The sequence below is a fragment of the Pteropus alecto genome, unplaced genomic scaffold, assembly GCF_000325575.1.
Source record: "Pteropus alecto unplaced genomic scaffold, ASM32557v1 scaffold14, whole genome shotgun sequence".
NCBI lineage: Eukaryota > Metazoa > Chordata > Mammalia > Chiroptera > Pteropodidae > Pteropus > Pteropus alecto.
Window position 1 is genome coordinate 11320716 of NW_006436810.1, and position 20101 is coordinate 11340816.

The following is a 20101-nucleotide window of genomic DNA, read 5'->3' on the forward strand; positions in this document are numbered from 1 at the left end:
TAACAGTCTGTGTGAAAAAGTTATAATAACTAGGATTGGCCAACTGTTGGTAAAATATTTTGTTTTGTTGTCTAAAATAAAAGGAATGCAATAAGGTACACTGCTGCTCAAATATTTCAAAGATGCATCTGAAATCTCATTCAAGAAGGTTAAAATATATATGGAAATTATTGTCATCGAGCACATGCATATATTTCATATATTATGAGATAGCATAAATAATAAAACAAATATAAATATATACTTGAAATGAAATATTTGATTCAGTATTAGGAAAAAAAAATATCTTTGATTCCTTAATATTATATCTAGATGTTTTAGAGAATTGCTAAAAAGAAAACTATAAAAACTGGATAAAAATGAATTTATTCTCAAAGCATAAAACTAATCAAAAAATTACAAGGTGAAGATTATGACTTACAATAATACGAAGATATAATTATTGCTGTTATAGGTAGTGATTGATATCTGTTAGACTTTGAGTAATATAAGGGCTTTGTCTTACTTGATTTTCTGAGCACTCAAAAAGGTATTATTAGTACAGAAAAAATATGAAAACATAAAATGTCCAATAAAAGAAGAAATGGTTAAATAATTTATGATATTGCCATACTGTGGAATTTTGTGCATCATCAAAATGATGTGATGACATTTCCTTTGCATATTAAGTAATATAGAAAATGATTATAAAAATATAATGTAAAAAATCAGTATCTAAAATTTAATAAACCCTGTTTTAAATTTTAGAAAAATTGCATATTTATATGGAATAAAATTTTTACAAAATAAATTACATTTATATAGAATTTTTCATTGCATGAGAAATGTTAAAATGTTAACAGTAATTATTTCTGGATCTTTATTATGTTTTAATATGTACTATCCATTAGTGATTTTTATAATTACAATGTTATTAGATTCATAAAAATATTAATAGGCCAAAATATATCCCATTAACAGCACTTCGTAATTTGCTTTAATCTTATCATGGATGAAAACCACTTGTCTGAATGCAGGAAGAGTCACAGAGATGTCAGTCAGTGGGTTCAAGTTTTGTCTATTGTTGAAGCTCTCTCGAGTACTAAAAAAGACATCATCCCCTGTCTAGTGAAATGAGATTTAAAAACATTCCAAATCCTTTAAACATTTAGATTAATGGATTTTTAATTTTGGATCTAAGAGATCTGTACCCTTGCACAGCCACCTGAGCGATGTTTTGCACCTACTAAAAACTTGATAATTGGCAAAGATTTGTCAATCAGTCATTATATGAGAAATAAACAAAGTATCTTAATAATTTCTTATGCTAAATGCAAGATCAGATTCTTTGCAACTAGAAATAACTTTTCTTTGTTGTCTTCTAGATTCTTGCAACTAGAACGTTTTCAGATTCTTTGCAACTAGAAATAACTTTTCTTTCTTGTCTTCTAACATATGAACACTGTCCAATTTTTGTTCTTTCTCCTCCTGTGCCTGTTTTCTTGCATAATGTCAGGGATCGTTTGGGGATAATTAAGCACACTCAGTGCACAGGAGAACCCTGAGAAACAATGATGGTGGAGAATTTCAGTTTTACTGCTGTGACATAAGTAACCAGTAAAAACTTCAAGCAAATTTCATTCATTTTGAACTTCTATGAAGTGTAAAACTGAGTCGACATCTAGCTATGAAGTGTCAAGAAACTACATTTAGGCTAAATGCTGAGCTTCCAAAGAAACCGCTTGAAAGCCCAGGTGTTGAACGCTAACTTTATCATTTTGAGTCTTTTAAAGTACTGGTTCATACTGTTTGTATGAACAATAATTTAGACTAAGAAATGAGTAATGGTTTCTTACTTTTAACATGGTTGCTTAAATTTGCTCTAACTTTGCTAACGTGGAAGACCGAGCTGATGTTTAAGTTTTATCTTCATGCGGAGGTATATTTTCCATGTTGGGGCAGAACCATGAGACTCAGAAAGCAAAATAGTCTATATTAACAGATTGACATGATCCTAAGCAGTACGTACTTCTGCAAATTTTAGTGATTATTAACTCATTATATTAAAACGGATGATCTGAAACTCTATTTGAAAAAGGTAAAATTTAAACAAACATATGGCGTTTATAATACACGGATCATATATACGTAGAAATAAGTGAAAATCTCACAGTTTTCTTCATGCTAAAAATCTTCAATGTTAGCATATGTCACCTCACACTTTCTTATTACCCTCATTCTCCACACAGTTCTGAATAAATACTAGATATTGGGGTAACCACCTGGTATACATCAGCCTGACTTTTATTTCCAAAACCCACCTCAATCTCATTTTTTAAAATTGTCATTTCGCATGATCTGCTAATATAACCCAGTGCCTATCCATCTGCAATTCAAACTTAGTGATTACCGAATTTTTTTCCATTTGAAAAATGTATGGCATTATAGATTCATCTGATTTTGGATAAAAAACAACTGTTAAGCCATCATTTTCTCATTTTCAATAATTATTTCAATTATTTATTCATAAACATAGTTCACATTTTACGTGCAGCTACTACATCTGGCACTGTATTATGATCTCGCATTAATCCAGGGTGTGTTCTCTTTAAAAACCTTAAATAAGGTGCATATTCTGATTTCTCACATGGACGTCAAAGAGCTATTGGACCCCTAGAACCGTTTAAACTAGTCTTGCCAGGTATGTATCCCCACCTTCCTCAGTTTCATCCAAAGATCTAGAGTAGACACTGAGCCACTTCCCATTCTTGGAAGCAAGATCAATTTTTTTGTAGCTCTACAAGCAACCCCTCTTCCTTTCGAGTCTCCCGTGTCCCATGCGTACTTACTCTCACCCGTCTTTCAAGTCTGGAAAATTGCTCCTGTTCTTCTTTCCTTAAACCAAATAAGGGAAGTAAAATTGTCTATACAAACTATTTTTTTTGAGGGGGTGGGGTTGTTTGTTTGTTTGTTTTTTAGGCGAGGCAACCCTTGGTCGACCTCACAAATAGCAAGGGCCTTGTCAGCTTACGATCTCTTATTTTTAATTCTTTACGCCTACAGCACCTGGTCTTCCTAAGTGGTCTCCCATCCAAGTACTAACCAGGCTCGACCTTGCTTAGCTTCTGAGATCGGACGGGATCGGGCTTGTTCAGGGTGGCATGGCTGTAGACCAAACTGGTTTTCTTATTTAAGGAAGAATGTGTGTGCGTGTGCGTGTATGTGTGTGTGTGTGTATTTCCCCTGCAATGATGGGAGCTGGTCTAATAAAATGTAATGATGTCTCAGTTCCACAAACACCATAGATTTTTCATAGACTTAGCTGTGGCCACTAGGATGTGGATGAATATCCAAGGCTCGGTAGAAGTGTCCAGGAGAGCTCAGGCCCATCTGCCAGTCCCTCCTAGTATCTTAAAGATTTGAACATGGCCTAAGGAAGGAGTTGAATAGTGGATCGATGACACTTCCCCAGAGAGACGGGGAATGGGGGACCTCCTGTGCAGATTCCCTGTATGAGGCAGCATGCTAAGTTCAGAGAGTGAGAACCAGGACCATCTTCCTGGAGTGTAATGTGGAAGGGGATGCTGGCCCCAGACGGGCAGTGTAAGTGAAAAGGCTTCTTCATGCCCCTATGCCTCCTTCACGACGGCACGGTTGATAACTAAGAACCTATGTGCAATGATTTGCAGATGAGAATGGATTGCAAATAAAGATTATGAAAAGGTATTTTAGGTACAGCTACAATAGAATATACTGTGGGATAGAGAATTACATTATTTTCTAATTTCTCTTGAACCTTATAATTGGAATCGTCTGTGATCTAATTCATTTTAAGCATTTCACTTCTTTTCAGAAGACTGTATCATAATGATTATCGATATTTATTTAATATGTTGTTTCTTTCCTGGTCATAGTCAAATAGTGCACCTTTTATTATTGAGTTTAAAGCCTTGAGGTCATGTCTGGTTTCTTTGCTTGCCCCTTCTTGGTCCATAATAGCTCTCGGCTGTGTTTTTTTTTTTTTTTTCTTTCTTTTCAACTTTATCATAAGGTTGATTATCACTGCTTCAGTCAGAACTATTATTTTGATAGCTCCTGAGCTCACAGCCTGCTTCTGACTTCTCAGTTCTTAAATCCATCCTTTTAAATTGGTGTTCAGAACTCAATACGATTTTATTTTTATCATTTTAACTAGTTTGAAAAGAATCTACCTTACCAAGGGTATAAGACAGCGTAATAATGGCAAATTGAAGGGAAGTAGCAAAATAATCACTATTAAGGTTATATAACTTAGAAATTCTTAAAGAATTCATTGAAGAATTATTAGAATTAATGAGAGCCTTCAATAATGAGAGCTACAGAAGTACGTTAAAAATCAGTAGCTTCATGATAGCTCACAAAAACAGTTGTCTGAGCTTCTGACCTTCAGTCCATCTATAGGGTTCCAGTCCACTAGGCGTTGAGTATGTATCCCTCTTGTCCACATCTTTAAAATCCTCCACCAGGTTCAAGTGCTTTTCTGTCATGAAGCCAACAGTATTTCTAGTCTCCATTTCAGAAGTGTCTTTGCTTACACTTTTTTTAAAACTAAAGTCTCTTTGGAGTGGCTTTCTCAGAAGAAGGAAGTCTGTACCCTAAGATTTTCTGATTCTGTCAGAACCAACAACTACTTGTGGCCCTCAAGGACAGAAATTTTGATCTTCAGTTCTACTTAGCGAGATTTCCGTGAAATTGGGGTCCACATTCCATTCCAGGTAGAACATTTTCAGAGACCGTTCACAGCAAGTGGAGTTTGCAAAACAATGTATGAGTCCCATAAATTCAGTGTCCTTTCTATACCACCAAGTAGTGGAATCATCTTTGAAATTCAGGATGGATTTCTGAACCCGAGTCACAAGAGCATTCTGACTAGAACCAAGAAATTCCCAAAGAAGACAAATGAGGCCTTCTTCCATTGTTCTCAGAGTACTTTTAAATTTTCACTGAGATAAACACTAGGATGCTATGGGCGGTCCGCAAAAATGAGCCATTTGTTGCTAGCTTTTCTGGTCTCTCCAACTGTAGGAAAACACTTACAACCAGGCACGGCTAAGATGTTGCCAAGATTTTTGTTGAAAGCAAATGTATTCTGATGATTCTGAATGTCTCTAAATACTTCACATTTGGATAATAGAGTTCCAAGGTCCATTTAGAGAAAGTAATTTCTCTTGGAATTTGGTTATTTTGTACCCGTGAGCCAGGCTTAATAATCATCTGAACTTATGTTTTTCTCTACTCTAAGTATACTAAAACTTGAGTCCCTTGCTTTTTCATAAACAATGTATTGTCATGACATTAATGAGTTTTATTCCAATTTGAGAAAATTATTATCATATTTTGAAACATTTACATATGCCATACTTGGCACAGGGTGAACTTAGGAGCAGAGAAAGAAGAACATAACACAATCATTTTTAAAAAGATATGTTAGAAAAAGAAAAATAACTACAGAATTCTGAACGATTACTTTTAGTCATATTATTAATATTCCATTGTTTTATATAGAAAGTGTTTATTAACATAACCAAATATGCAGAATCCACAAGACTAAATATTGGCGTAGGTGTGGTCATAGTATTTTTTTTTTTTTTGACCAAATATGCAGAATCCACAAGACTAAAAATTGGCGTAGGTGTGGTCATCGTATTTTTTTTTTACAATTTAATTACCCTTTCCATAACTTAGGAATAAGCGTATATAGTTTAAATATTTTTAAAATGATGACAAAATTATAGTTTGAAACAGAACGATGTGAAACTGTTTTTTATGAGAACCTTTGCAACCAGCCACGCAGGGCTTCGAAATTCACAGCGTGTAAACATAGACGTCACCCATGTGTGTGAAAACGGCGTCTTTCTTTCCATCTAGAATACTTTTCTTTTTACATTTCCGCATCATAATTTTCGCTTTAGGAACTTTAGTTTTTTATTTTTCCTTTGGGGCATGGCGATTCTTCTTCCAGTGTATCTCTGTTTTCAATATAAGACCTCAGTTGGGATTAAATATGGAATTTTGCTTCTCTAAAATACATTACTATAGAGTTACAGTACAGTAAAAAATGAGCATTTTCAGAATGCATTTCCTGTAAAGTGTCAACACCCATCCATTCTCTGTTCGTGGACGGATTGTTTGGTGGTTCACGTTTTCACTCTATCAGATAACGAATTTAAGCTTCTTCAGGCCACTTCTGCTGTACTATATACGTAATTTCCTCATATTTATATCCTAAAAAAGGTTTGATGATGTAAAAACCATGAAAGAACACAGCACAGTTGTGGGGGGATCGGTAATGTGACCAGCCTTTGCTCACTGTCGGGGAGGAAGATTTACAATGGGCAATGTCCTGTCAGCTTTCAACTCAGCTGCACAGATTTCTAAGCTCTGGCGTTTATTGTCTTATTGTTGAAATTTGTCCTCTGCCTCCTACTTGCAGTAATGAGAGGCCAGTTCCCAGAGTCAAGTATGTATTTCAGTATTTTACAAAGTGCTGATGTGCAGTGGAGGAAAATCAAACCAACGTTTCCAATTTATTTTTCTTCTTTTCATTACGTTTTTTATTCAGATATTTTATTCGATTACTTCTGCTGCTGTGGATGCACATTTCTCAAAATGGAACATGATATTTCTCTCATTTGACTGTGAAAAGGCATAGGTTTTGGATTATTTTAGTTTTAAAGGCTGGATGTGATCGGATTAATACAATAACTCTAATTTGGCTAACCTTTGAATTTCAGATTGTACTTTTCAATTCATTCGACCCATCATTACTGTGTAATACATAAGTAGAGCCTAACATCATTTTAATCATTTTGCACATGCGTGCATGTACATAGGCTGTCATCTGCTTATTAAGATATAAATCTACCTGCATTTGAATAGTCAAGATTAGAGATGAATTTAGGGTCTTAGAAAGAAAATAAGAAATCAACACCAAAGACAAGTTGATAGTAAGGTAAGCATCAATACCTAGTAGAGTAGATCAGAGACCAACTCCCTTTGCTTAGGAATATTTTCTGTCTTCTTTGATCTCAGTAGTTATCAGAGCAATGTTCTTGGAATACGCGTGTATGTCATTTTCACATGAGTCCACCATGAGTTTTATATCCTTGCTTCGTACAAGTCACAGACGATGTAAAATTTTCCTTCCTTCTGTCTTTCCCCACAGTATGTCGTTTCCTAATTTAGTTTCGATGGGTAGCGTGTCAAGAAAGAGATGTTAAAAAGTAGGTAGGAGAGGATTTAGTGAACGTATAGGGAAATTCGGAGAGAGGATTTAAGGACAAAACTGATTTTTCTAGAAACTCGATGAGTAATTGTGGTGTTGCTTCAGAATGGGGGTGCGAGATGATTGATACGGTTTGGAATATGTTACATCCGAGGCACCTGTGATATCTAGGTTAATGACGTATGATCTAGGAGGTCATGGGTGAAAGTTTGTAGCTCAAGGGAGCGGTCTAGAGTACAAACATATATATAGCAATGAAAAGGAAAGGGATAGTCAAGAACATCCACAAACCATGGATATAAAGCGCGGGAAACAGTGCTTTAGACATCACGTGTGAAAAGATGAAGTTAGGGCAAAGAAAGATTCAAAAGGAGGCAAATTGTTTTATTCCTCCAGGATTAAGGTATTTTGCGAGAGTTTAAAAGTAACTGACCGACAAAGCAAAGAAAAATTCATATTCAGATAAAAAGAATTGCATATGTCCTCCGTAGGAGAGGGAACTGATGGATCCCAGAAGCTGTGTCAGGTAGTAAAGACAGGAAATGACCTAAATACGGATGCGATTAGAAGATTCAAGGGCCTGGAGGTCAGAGAAATGCCCACTTCTAGATCTGACCTCTCCTCACCATTGCATTTGGTCATTTCTAGTATATTTTGGTTTATTTTCCCTGGATGTGCCGCCATCGCATGTCAGAAGCTGGTCACCAACTCTTAATTGTCTTCCTTTCCTTGGCTGTATCAGCTTTCTACTGCTACTTAACAAATCACCCCCAAACCTTGTGAACAACAATTTATCTTTAGGTCATGAATTTGCGGGTCAGCAATTTGGTGAGGGCTCAGCGGGGTAAATTTTCTGCTGGTCTCAGGTGAGCTCTCACGTGTGTCACAGTCAGCTCCTGGTCAGCTTGATGGCTCCGCCTTCATGGAGATGGCTGTCTGTCTGCTGGCCAACGAGGTGGGGGGGCGGGCAAAGAAATGGTCCCCTCGCCATGCAGTAGGTAACCCGGGTTTATTCCAAGAATGGCAGCAACAGAAGCTGCGTGGTCTCTTGCAACCGATATCCAGAATTGGCACATCATCGCTGCCACCGCGTTGTACTGATCGAAGCAAGACAGGCCAGCCCAGATTCAAGGAAGGAGAGGGGGAAATATATGGAAAAAGAACCATAAAATATTGTGGATACTGGGAAAGTACAAAAGGGATTTTCAGTCCCAGCTCTACTCCAGAGATACTAAGGGGAAAAAAAAACAATCAGGTTTCACTTAGACGAAATGGCACAAACAAGACGGATCTTAGGTGAGCTGATGTGTATTAGTCTCCTCCCCACTATCAGCATTACTCAGTGTAATTGTAATATTTCGCACTGTTTGATAAAGATGCTCAGGAAAACATAAACTAAACTGTCTTTGGGTCGCGATCGGGATGCAGTTCCCTTGAAAATGTATGAGGCCATTTCAGGGAGGGTCACTGGGTACAGTCAGCAGTGCATACTGGGAAATTCAGGCCTCAGTGCAGTAAAGGAAGCCATCAGAGTTGTCATGTGAAGCAGGTGTTAGGCGCTGGGCAGGAATGTAGTCATTCTCAGTCATTCTGTTTTCTGCCTAGAAAGTCAAAACAGTAGGAGGTGTGGTACACGGAATAGTGGGCCCCCAAAGAGAAAGATGTTTTACTCTCTGGTACCTGTAATATTTTACCTCACATGGCGAGAGAAACTGTAGATGTGATTAAATGATTAAAGGTGCCTGAGATGGGAAGATTATCCAGGGCTATCTCACTGGGCGCAGTGTAATCACCTGGGTCCTCATGAAGAGGGATGCAGGAAGGTTCAGAGTCAGAAAAAAAGAGTAGCCCCCACAGAAGCAGAGGATGACGCGATGTGCCTTACAGATGCAGGAGCAGGCTACGAGCCAAGGATACATGTGGCCTCTCCACCTTGGGACAGTTCTCCCCCAAGGCCTCTCTACAAGGAATTCAGCCTGGCCAACACGTAGATTTAGACTTCTGACCTCTAAAATTGTAAGATAATAAGTCAAGCCGATGATTTTTAAGCCACTAAATTTGCGATGGTTTGTGGACACAGCAGTAGAAAATTAATACAGAAGTCAAAGAGGAACATTTCTGTGAGTGGAACAGCTGATTCAGATGCCAGAATTTAAAGGAGAAAGCATGACGTTCATCAATGAGGTGGATAAGAATCTGAGTCAGCTGAACCACACAGTCTGTGCTCAGGCTCAAGTAATGAATGGTGGCAGAGGTGTTTGGTGATAACAACCTGCAGTTTATCTCTCTGGGATCTCGCCACTCAACATGGACTGCTTGGTGTCTACATCGCTTCCTCTTTCACCATCTTCCTGCGATTAACTACGACTGCTCTTTTTGGTTTTAGATGATCTGATTCATACATCAGTTCATTCTGTTATTTTCTTAGCCTGTGGGAACAAAGGCTCTGGAGTCGCACTACCTGTGGGACTGTGGCAAGAGACTCAACTTCTCCTTGAGTCAGTTTCCAGATTTGTCAAAGAAGATATGTTAAAAGCTATATTATCTTATAGTATTATCATTTAGGTTATTTGAGAATCAATGAGCATGAACAATTAATAAGCTAATGTTATAAAACTCTTCGAACAACCTAAACATTATAAGGACTATGTAAACATGTATTGTTTGTGCTAAAATACTTTTAGCAGTTTATGGTGCTAATATGTTCAACAAATAATCTGAAATGTATATGCATTTAGCAGTCTTTTAATTTTTTTAAATTATTATGAAATGGAGATAGACCTACTTGAATTGCCTTTTTTTTAATGTTCATATAAGGCTCATATCTAGATTAATGTTCAGATAAGGCTCATATCTAGATTAAAAGTTTAATTGAAGTTCTCACTGAAGTCAGAGGACACCTGTAGCTAGATAAAGGAACTCTGATACTCATCTTCTTATTTTATTCCTTACATCTTGGCATAATAGGCTTAAACATTCCCGCCGTGATTCATAACACCTTTGTCAGGGCCCAGTTTACCTACGGAGCAGCAGATATTTTTCATTTTGTAGTAACAGTCCAGTGGCAACATGTGAATATTCATATCAAGTACTTGATGAGCACCTGTGTTACAGTATGATGTTTTAAAAGCTAAAATAATGACTCTAAAGAAATGTAAAATGTATGTGGAGACACCCAGTAATGTTTTTCGTTGTTTAAATTTGTCTACACTTATTTTGCTATTTTCTAAATGATTTGTTTGTCCTCAGATTATTTTTTCTTTCTTCATTCAGCAATCAGCAAATCCTTATTATATCCGAGACAGTTGCTACTAATGGAGATTTGTAAGATTAATACGTTTTGATTCCTATCATAGATCTCGAAGTCTAGCACAGTGAGGCACTTTTAGGGGTCAGTCCCCTGCCAGGATGCCCACAGAGCTGTCAGGATCCTGAGAGCTATTTTCCCCTTTAACCCATGTCCCATAAACCTCCGTGGAACAACCCAATATAGACCGGTGTATGTAACAATTTGGAATGTATCGTTCCCTTCTCGTCTATAAATAATAATTTACTGCCCAAATCTGGAGTTAGGTCTTATGATTCACAGAAAATTCAAGGCAAATAAAAGCTTCAAATAGCTGCCAAAATCACTTACAACTGTCAAAGCAAAAATCCCATTAGCCAAAGGTGCAAGATCTGAAAGGAAGTTGTTGAGCTTAATGACAGTGCACTTGGCTATAGACCAGAAGCCAAACTATATAAAGAAAACAAAAATGTAGCACGACGATGTTATTTGAATGAATTCAAGATCCGATTTTAGCTTGAAAAACCTTAAAAAAATGGCAGGGGGAACTATTGAGACCCCACCGTTTGTGACAGTTTTGTTTTTAAATTCAAGAGACAAATATTATAAACTGACTTTGCCAATGACATAGGCCTGGGTGTCATGGGGGAAACAGAAGGAAAAGGATGGAGTCTTTCCTTGTATTGGCTCATAATCTAGCAGGAAATAATGGCACTTACAGTGTAATAGTATCACAGTAACTATGCAATGATTACTCTGCGTCAGTCATTGTGCTAGGGTGCTTTAAATTTATAAATAACTTACAGAACCCCTATAAGGTTGGTGAGGTAGGCAGGTACCTAAGTATGATAATGTCATAGAATATGAAGCCCTAAAAGCTCTTATTGCCTAAAGAACGCCTGCTAATTACAGTGGAAAGGGAATGCATGGTGGATGGACGTGGCCTTGAGTTCACACAGTGTGTCCGCCTGCCCCCTAATACACATATAATTTTACACTTTCTCTCTTTGCTATTTATTTTTTTTATGAATTAATAATACCAACCTTGCACCTTTTTAAATGCACATGAAAGATGTGTGTAAAACTTCTTATTGGTAGTTGGCTCTCAATAGAAAGATAAGTGGATTATGGGAACACTCATAAAGGTGATGGTTGATCTTGAAAGATTCCAATGAGAAATAGCAGAAAAAGTTATATGAGCAGCGGTGATACGAACTGGAAGATACCAAGTGTGCTGTGTACGGTACTGAATAGTTCATTTTAATTGTAGCCAAAGGGGTGGGAGGAAGAGGGGTGAGCATCCATCCTGAACAAACAAGCTGATTAGTTTGGGTTCCTTAGATCACAGGTTGACAAACATCTGCCTGCCTGTTTTTGTACAGCTGAAGAGCTCTGGATGGTTTTACGTTTTTTAAGCGATTGAAAAAAAATCCAGAGAAGAATGCGGTGTGATATGTGAATTCAGATTTCATTGCCTATAAATGAAGTGTGATTGGCACAAGGCCACACAGATTCATTTACATGTGGCAGAGAACGTGTGGCCTGCAAAGCCTAATGATACACTATCCTGCCCTTCCAGGAAAAGTTGCCAACCCCTGCCTTAGTTTCAATGTTTTGTTTATTTATTTATTTATTTTTAATCCTAAAGTTCATCATCCTCGGATGGCAATAAATTTAAACAGCCCTACGTTATAGTTTGCGAAAGGCCATTCCAAACAAACTGCTTTTCTCTTTTTGTGTCTCTGACATAGACATCACTTGACAGAGGAAAGAACAGCTTCTAGGGACCTCAGAATGGATCTGTAGAATCACTACTTTGAGTCCGCGTGACTCATATTTGATTCCAGCTGCTTCTGAATCCTTACATATTGCTTGCTCTTGTGGGTGACAGTGCGGGCAGTGTTTTGGTTAAATTTCCAATTATACATGGTCTCCGATGAGATGATGTTTCAAATATTGAAGACGAGCTGTTGAACATTACCTATATCTCCTTCTTGTCTTTCCTCCATTGTCGTTTTCATTTTCTTCCCCCAAGTAGAAACTTTCTCATTAAAACTAATAGTTATGAAACATACTGCTTATATACAAATCCATAGGAAAGAGAAAGAGGAATTAAAATTTTATTGCAAAAGCCTTTTCTTTCTTCAATGAGTTTAACAGCCCTATTTATCACGCCACACCCTTCTTTGAAAACTAGATGTCTGGCTGACTCTGATTTGCTCTGAAAATCGTTTTGTGTGGCAATTCCTCTTGTCTGCAGTTTTGATTCATAGCCTTTCATATAAATTCTTTTATCGCTCGATTTTCATAATAGCTTTTCAGCAGCCAATCATAATGTATGATACTCTGTTTATGACTTGGTGGCATCCAGATGTCTGTACCTCATGTTGTTGCCTTTTACACATTAAAAAAAAAAAAGTTGCTATAAAATAATTGTATGTGTTTGTTCAGTAAACCTTAAATTATTCTGTCAGAAGTCAGTCAAACTTTTACTTGAATATGGAAATATTTGGTATCCCTTTATGGTGAACCTGGATGACATCTTAAAGGTTGAGTTGGTTTTCAACTGTTTTGAAAGGAAATGGTAAAGAGGATTTTCTAAAAACACATTTCATCATACACAAACCCATAATATATGAAAATAAGATTTCTCTCATAATTTGTCAGTTTTGTAAGTAATAATGAGAACAGCCTGAATAGGCGAATACCCACACTATTTGTATGGTTAGAGTTTCTAAGTAAATGTATTTAGGTAAATAAAAATGCTTTGTTTTATTCTTAGCAGGACCTAAATTAAATATCGGATTTATATGTAAAGGCCCAAGAAAATTTTCATGACGAGGTCAGGTTTCTTATAAGAGGATTTACATCGGATGAACTGATGAGTCTTTTAAAAATCCGTTTGCTCTGCCTCATTCTGGATCTGCTGAATCGGAATCTTGGAAGGGGCCAGCCGTGTGTTAGAGCACACCCCAGGAGGTTCTCATTCTCACCTTTGGTTGAGAATCGTTGGGCTAAATATGTTTTTAGATGATAGACAAATGAAAAAGTAGCCATATAAAAATATCGCTGAATTTGTTAATAAGTTGTTGTTTAGAGCGCCATCTACCATGTGCCCCAGTATTATTATATGAAGCCTCAGAGCACATTTAAGCGTTTTCCCCTAGTCATTCCATAAAGTTTTCTGTGGTTAAGAGAAAGAATATACCTGCCTGTTTCTTCCCTCACCTCCCACTTCGGCCACCAGGATTCTCTGGGGAAAAGGTATAGTTCAGTTTTAAGGTTCCTGTAGCCTAGATATCTACTTTCTGGGTTTTTTTCTAATTCAACAAGAACTTACTGAGCCTCTTCTATGCACTGAGGTCATAATAGGCGCCGAGAACGCTAATAATGGACAAAACAGTTTGGAGCTTACATTCTGCTGGATGAGACAGATGTTAAGCAAATATTTCAGTAAATGTTTCGTGGTCCACATATTATAAACCCATTCTGATTATTGATTTATATACTCTTCCCTCAGTATTGACCAGACAGGAGCCATGGAATCTTTTCATGTAAATTTATGTACAAACAGATGTACACACACACACACACACACACATATCACACACACAGTATGTATGTATATATGTTTTTATATATACATGAGTATATCTGTGTATGTTATACTTTCTATAAGTAGTATATACATATATGTTGCATATAGAGAGAGCGTGTGTATACATATATCCTAATGTATAAACACATTGTTTTATTTATTTTAATCAGCATCACATCCTTGTGGGAGAAGGTGAAATATATTCACACCTGTATGTGTTCACACACATATGCTCAGAGACATGGGTGGATTTGGGTTACAATTCTCAACTTTACATTTTAGCCCATTTTTACTAGTGCTTTTTTAAATTAAATATTGACAAGTAACTTATGCTTTATATTTGACAGTATTTCTGTCAGTTTCTTTACAATTTAAATGTTTTGTTTTACATCGTTAAATGTAAAGATTCGGGGCACTTTTCAGTGCCAAGATAGAGACTGAAAGTCACAAAAAACTGTGGCTCTCTTTATCCTCTGAAGAAAGAGAAGCGTGTTATTCTCATGAAAGCTTTCCATGCTGTGTACGTGATTCTTTTGTTCACAAATGGTGCTTCGCTAATTCCTCTTACAACTTTTTAAGCTACCACATGGTTTGACTCCGGTCACTACTTTCAAGGATAGCGTTAGCAGTTAATCCTCGTGAAAAGTTATAGAATAGAGATTCTAGAATATAAATGACAATCATCTGATATAAATAGAGAGAGGTATGGTGTACCCTGGAGGAATGGTGGAGAGAGAAACTGTGGGGACTTTCGTCGAGAAGAATCTGTCTTCAGAGCATCCAACCTCACCATGCCTCCGCTGCCGCTGCGGCTGCCTTGAGAGAACATGAACCCTCACCATTGTCATGGAGTCCACGAAATCAATGAAAATGACCTTTTAAATGAGAAATTCAGTGGAAAGTTATCTCTCTCTTCCTTTTTAATGTGCCCCCATGGAGAGTGTGGTTAAATTTCATGGTCGAAGAATATTACATTGATGTCCCTCTAGGAAAAATGTTTTAAGTCTTATCTCTCATCTTTGAGATAATATCCTAAAGACCTGTATTGGCCATGCAGTGTACGGCAGCAGAGAGGATTAAGTTAGCTCAAAAGCACTTAGCATCGTCTATGAGCCAGCAAAGCAGAGAGGATTCTGATTGGCATGATTATTTATTACTTTTGAATGCCGATGGTGCATTTTTTTTTCGTGGCTGAGTCCTTTCCATGTTTATTGACATTCATAAATGAAAAGGCTTTACTGACTACTTAATTGGTAATTTAATTTTCCTAATAACCTTCTTGCAGGACCTGGACTTTGAAGCCAAAACGAGTTATACACTGCGGATAGAAGCTGCAAACAAAGATGCTGACCCTCGTTTTCTAAGCTTGGGGCCGTTCAGCGACACCACGACTGTGAAGATAATCGTGGAAGATGTGGATGAGCCCCCTGTGTTTTCCTCACCCCTGTACCCCATGGAGGTGTCAGAAGCTACCCAAGTTGGGAATATCATCGGCACTGTAGCAGCTCACGACCCAGATTCTTCCAACAGCCCTGTGAGGTAACAGCTTCTTCCTCTCTGTGTTTACAATTCTCCCACTGTGTGCTTTATTCCCAGCTCATGTTCTCTGCGTGATGGTGCTTTCGGTTCAGAGCAGACACAAACCAATTTTGCATATGTATTGAGCCATAGCAGGAGAAGTGAAACGGAATCGGCACAACTCCACGTTGTACTAATTCAAAATGTGTCACCTGATTCTCCAAGGCCATTATCGTGCAGCAGTGTTTTGAGCCATCCATTATTATCCGTCAGACATAGCTGATGTCCCTATTCAACTAGTTATCCCGAGCTCTTTCAAAGCAAACTGTGTTCACAGGTGAAGTGATGCCTGTCCTAGTTATAGGACATGCACATCTGTCAGAAAGCTGATTTGTAAGTAGTGGAAATCAGGGATGCATTTTTAGACAAATCATTTGTTTCACTTTAGTCTATTTGGATAGTACATGTTTATTAGGATTATTATTTTCACTTGTTAAAATACAATAATGCCTTATCTGTGTGTAAGGGCTATTTTAAAACGTCCTTCCATAACTCCTGTACAGAGACTAGACACATTGCTAGAACCAGCTAATCTCCAGGGCTAACAGAATTTAGTCCCGAAGCATTTCGTAACATCACGATATTCTGGTTCATACTTTTTACCTATAATTTATAATCTGAAGTCTTCATGTATGTTTTTGTGTATGCATGTGTTTGTGTGCATGTGATAAATTATGTCTTTTTAAGTGAATATTATACATAGAATACACTTGAAGTTACTCTGTAATGCATGGTGTAGTTTGGGTTCATAAGTGAGACTTCAGCGTGACAGTCTGGATTTCTGTGACAAAGTCTGTGAAGTATAAAAATCGATGAATGTTTTATATTCAGATATGTTCAATAAGCTAATCACAGGCTTTTAGGTTTAAGCGAGACAACAATTCTAAGCGCTTTTGAGGTGACTTCTTATATAAGTCTGGACATTGACCATAAAGTTTCATGGAAATATAATTTAGACAATGATCGTTAATTAAGAAAAGCTCATAATTTTAGCTCCCTAAAATTATATGCTGATTGCTAGCTAGCATATAATTGCTAGCTATCCTTTATCTGACAATAATATTATAGCCTAGTAAAGCATGGGCATAAAATAATTGTTATTTCAAAACTGAAGTCATAGTCATCGTTTCTCTATATAAGAAATTCAGGCTACTTAGATGGCTCTACTTTAAGTGCAGTGATCGCAAACTGTTTCTAAGAACATATTCTCCTGTGCGCTAGAATATGCGAGTCATAAACATACCGGGTAGAATAAGCCTCCCCTCCTCCCTGTTAATAGCCCAGCCTTCATTGTCAGAACAGCTCCCTGGGCTAAGCTCAGCTCCATCCCCCAAGTCGTATTGACGTGCACACTCGAATCTGGGTTTTGTTATAGCACTGTGGTCTCTTCGTGACACACTTAAGTCTCCTTCCCTCACAATCAGCCAACCACAGCCCAGTTGTAGGCACAGGCCAACTGCCCGGGATAGTTTGACTTCTACTTAAATCATTTTGTTTAATTAATAGGGAGAAAGAGAGAATGCTTTCATGAAGTTGGGAGTATGGAAAAGGAAAGAGATGCACTAATAAATATCATAATTCAGGACTTAAATGTATAAGAGGATTTAAGTTCATTTTGATTTGTTGCAATGATAGTTTTACCTTGTTTCTTATTTTGCCTTTACCCATTTCTTGGTCTCTCATTCTGTTAAAGCCTTTTAGTTCACTTTTTAAAACATTTTATTTGACAATAAATGTAGTGTTATGTAATCATTTGGGGAAGAAGAAGGAAGAATAGGCTCAGGTGAGAAGTGACTTGAGTTGGAGATGAAGCGAGCTCCAGCCGTGCTCCCTGAGGCACAGAGCTAGAGGGTAAAGGGCGAACTCCGCTGATTTTGGAGGTAAAGCTCTCTGTGGCCTTTGTAAATGTAAGAGGAGCTGGCTGGCCCCAGATTCCTCCCTGTTTTCATTATCTTAAGGCTAACGAAGGTGACAACTTAACATTTCAGGTTAATATTTTACCATCTTGTGTCATCCTCTGACTCTAAATCTCACAATTGAGAGAGACGAGGCTTTGTTCAGAGTGCACTAAAATGTTATTTCATGTGAATATGTTTTTTGCTTTTGTAAAATTTCTTGACTTACATTTAATTCTTGTCTTGAAACATTTATTTCCCTTATACAATTTTTTTTAAGGTCAGCAAAGTCATTCACAGCTTATATTTTTCTGGATTTCTCTCTGACATATTTCTCCTCTCCTACCCATCCGTGACATTTTTTAAGCCGGTGTCCTCGTTTCGTAGTTTGGCGAGCAGATGAGTCCACTTCTGCATTCTCGACAGGACCGGTTCTCTTTCCAGCACTGCTGTTTGCCGAGTGACCTAGGGAATGTCACTCAGCTTGCTAATTTTTTTATATGTCCCAGTAAAATTGAAAAAACACCCTTATCTCTGCCTTATCCCAGGTTTTCTGAGGATTAAATAAGAAAAGGAAAGTAACCTATGCTTTTAAACACCGAATCATGACTTCAGTATTGGAAGTAGTAGCATTACACATTGCTACTATTATAGCCTACTGCGTTTTCATGCCATTTTTATTTCAAAGTCAACATCATATTTACAAGTAACTATATTGGTAATCTACATTGAAGATTGTTTTGTATTCACATTTGTTCCGATATATAGAAAAAATTATGAGGTTCTTTAATGGACACAAGCACGAATTTACATTAAGCATGCAAGTGTTTTTATCAAAATATAAGCCTGCCTTTAACAAACGTCAGTGCATGGGTAGATGGCACAGTCTTCTGAGATCCTAGGAAAAGTGTTCTTCAGGTCGAGATGGAGCCTGAAGAGTCTTAAAATTGTAAGCTTTGTGCTTCTATACCTTTAGAAATAGTGTAGTTCTTAGAGGAACAGAAAAGTAGTATGTGTTTCAATGTAATTGTTTAAAATTAGGCTGTTAGGATTTGAATTGGAAAACAGTATGGGAAGCTGGATAATTAGTGTTTAAGTTTATTAACATTCTTCGTAGTATAATACTGAAATCTATCCTATGTCATTTGTATTTGGAACATTTACTGATATGTGGAACAAGAGATTAGAATTCTAGAAAGACACGCATTGACTTGCTTCCAGCAAGGTAAAATTGAGGTCGTTTTCCCACATGATCCCTGCCTTACCCAGCATTTTAAAATGTTTGCCTACTTTTGGCATCAGCCAAAAGCTATGCATAACTCTTCTTTGTGCATCAGCTCTTGTCTTAAAAAAGGAATGGGGCATTTACACCCCCGCACAGCGTTTGGACTATTTAGAGGCGTAGTAGCAATAGATAGAAAGATGAAACGAACACAGAGGCCAGCGACTGGCCGAAATAGATCGCCGTCGTGGAGCGTCACATCCTTGTAATGCCTCACCCACCATTTCGTGGACACTTTCGCTCTTTTTTCTTTTTTCATGTGGAAGCTTGAAGCCAAAGGTGGAAATTATGTGATGCCTGAGGTTACTTAGCCAGAAACAACGTAAGCGACTTTTTTTGAAAGTCAAAGTGGATAATCGATGGCCAGCATCTTTGTCGTTTTATTTTTATTTTACGTACTAGTTACTGACCATTTTATGAAAATGTCGGCCCTGAATACCGAATGTCAGGCTTTAGCTATTGAACTTGCAAGGGCAGATTGTGCTCTGCAGATACCGATCATCTTTCCGAACAGGAGAAACTTCACTTCTGCTTCTCATCAATAAGACGGCAAAGCTGTAAGAACAGCCTAGAGCTAGGGGACTGTTCATTCCTCGGGTCAGGACTGGTAGACGGATCAAATGAATCAGCACCCACGTGCTAAGAGCCCGCTTTGCGCCTGATGCTAGGAAAGAGACTGACAAGGAAAACAAAGATGAAGAAAACATTTCTTCTGACCTCAAGGAACTTACAATCTGGTTGAAAAATAAGATCCCATCAAAGTTAAACAGTACAAGGGAGAAAAGTGTCAGAAGCTGTGGCATGGCACACTGTGAGACAGAGACTCACCACTCCGCGTTCCCTGGACGTGAGACTTCATATGAAGAATGAAAGCAGAAGCAGGCTGCGCGGGGATGGCAGGATTTGAACAAGCCGAGAAAATATTATGCAAAGTCTGTGTATGTTTTATTTAGTTATACCCTCAGAGTCTTGTGCTGTCATGAAATCAGCAAATTTATTCCTGTGGGCGGTACAGTAAGCCCGAAGTCCCTCTGCCGAAAAGAGCCAATGAATTGCAACATAATTTTATTATGAATAAGATCAGATGTGATGGGGGTCGGGGGGGGGGCAATGCGACTAAAAATTAACGAGGATCATTGACAGCATTTCTAACCATTTAAATACAGAATTATGTTTATATTTATAATTCAAGGACACTGGGATAATATTTATCTGCTGG

At 37.6% G+C, this 20101-nt stretch overlaps 1 protein-coding gene and 1 pseudogene across 1 annotated transcript in view; one reads left to right on the plus strand and one right to left on the minus strand.

Moving 5' to 3' along the window:
* CDH7 (cadherin 7) overlaps window positions 1-20101 on the plus strand; it is a 109381-nt gene that overhangs the window by 49077 nt on the left and 40203 nt on the right. The window contains exon 6 of the mRNA XM_025048078.1: window positions 15413-15666. Within this exon, the coding sequence (XP_024903846.1) occupies window positions 15413-15666 (254 nt within the window). The remainder of the gene's footprint in view (window positions 1-15412; window positions 15667-20101) is intronic.
* Window positions 3034-3152, minus strand: LOC112481352 (annotated as a pseudogene).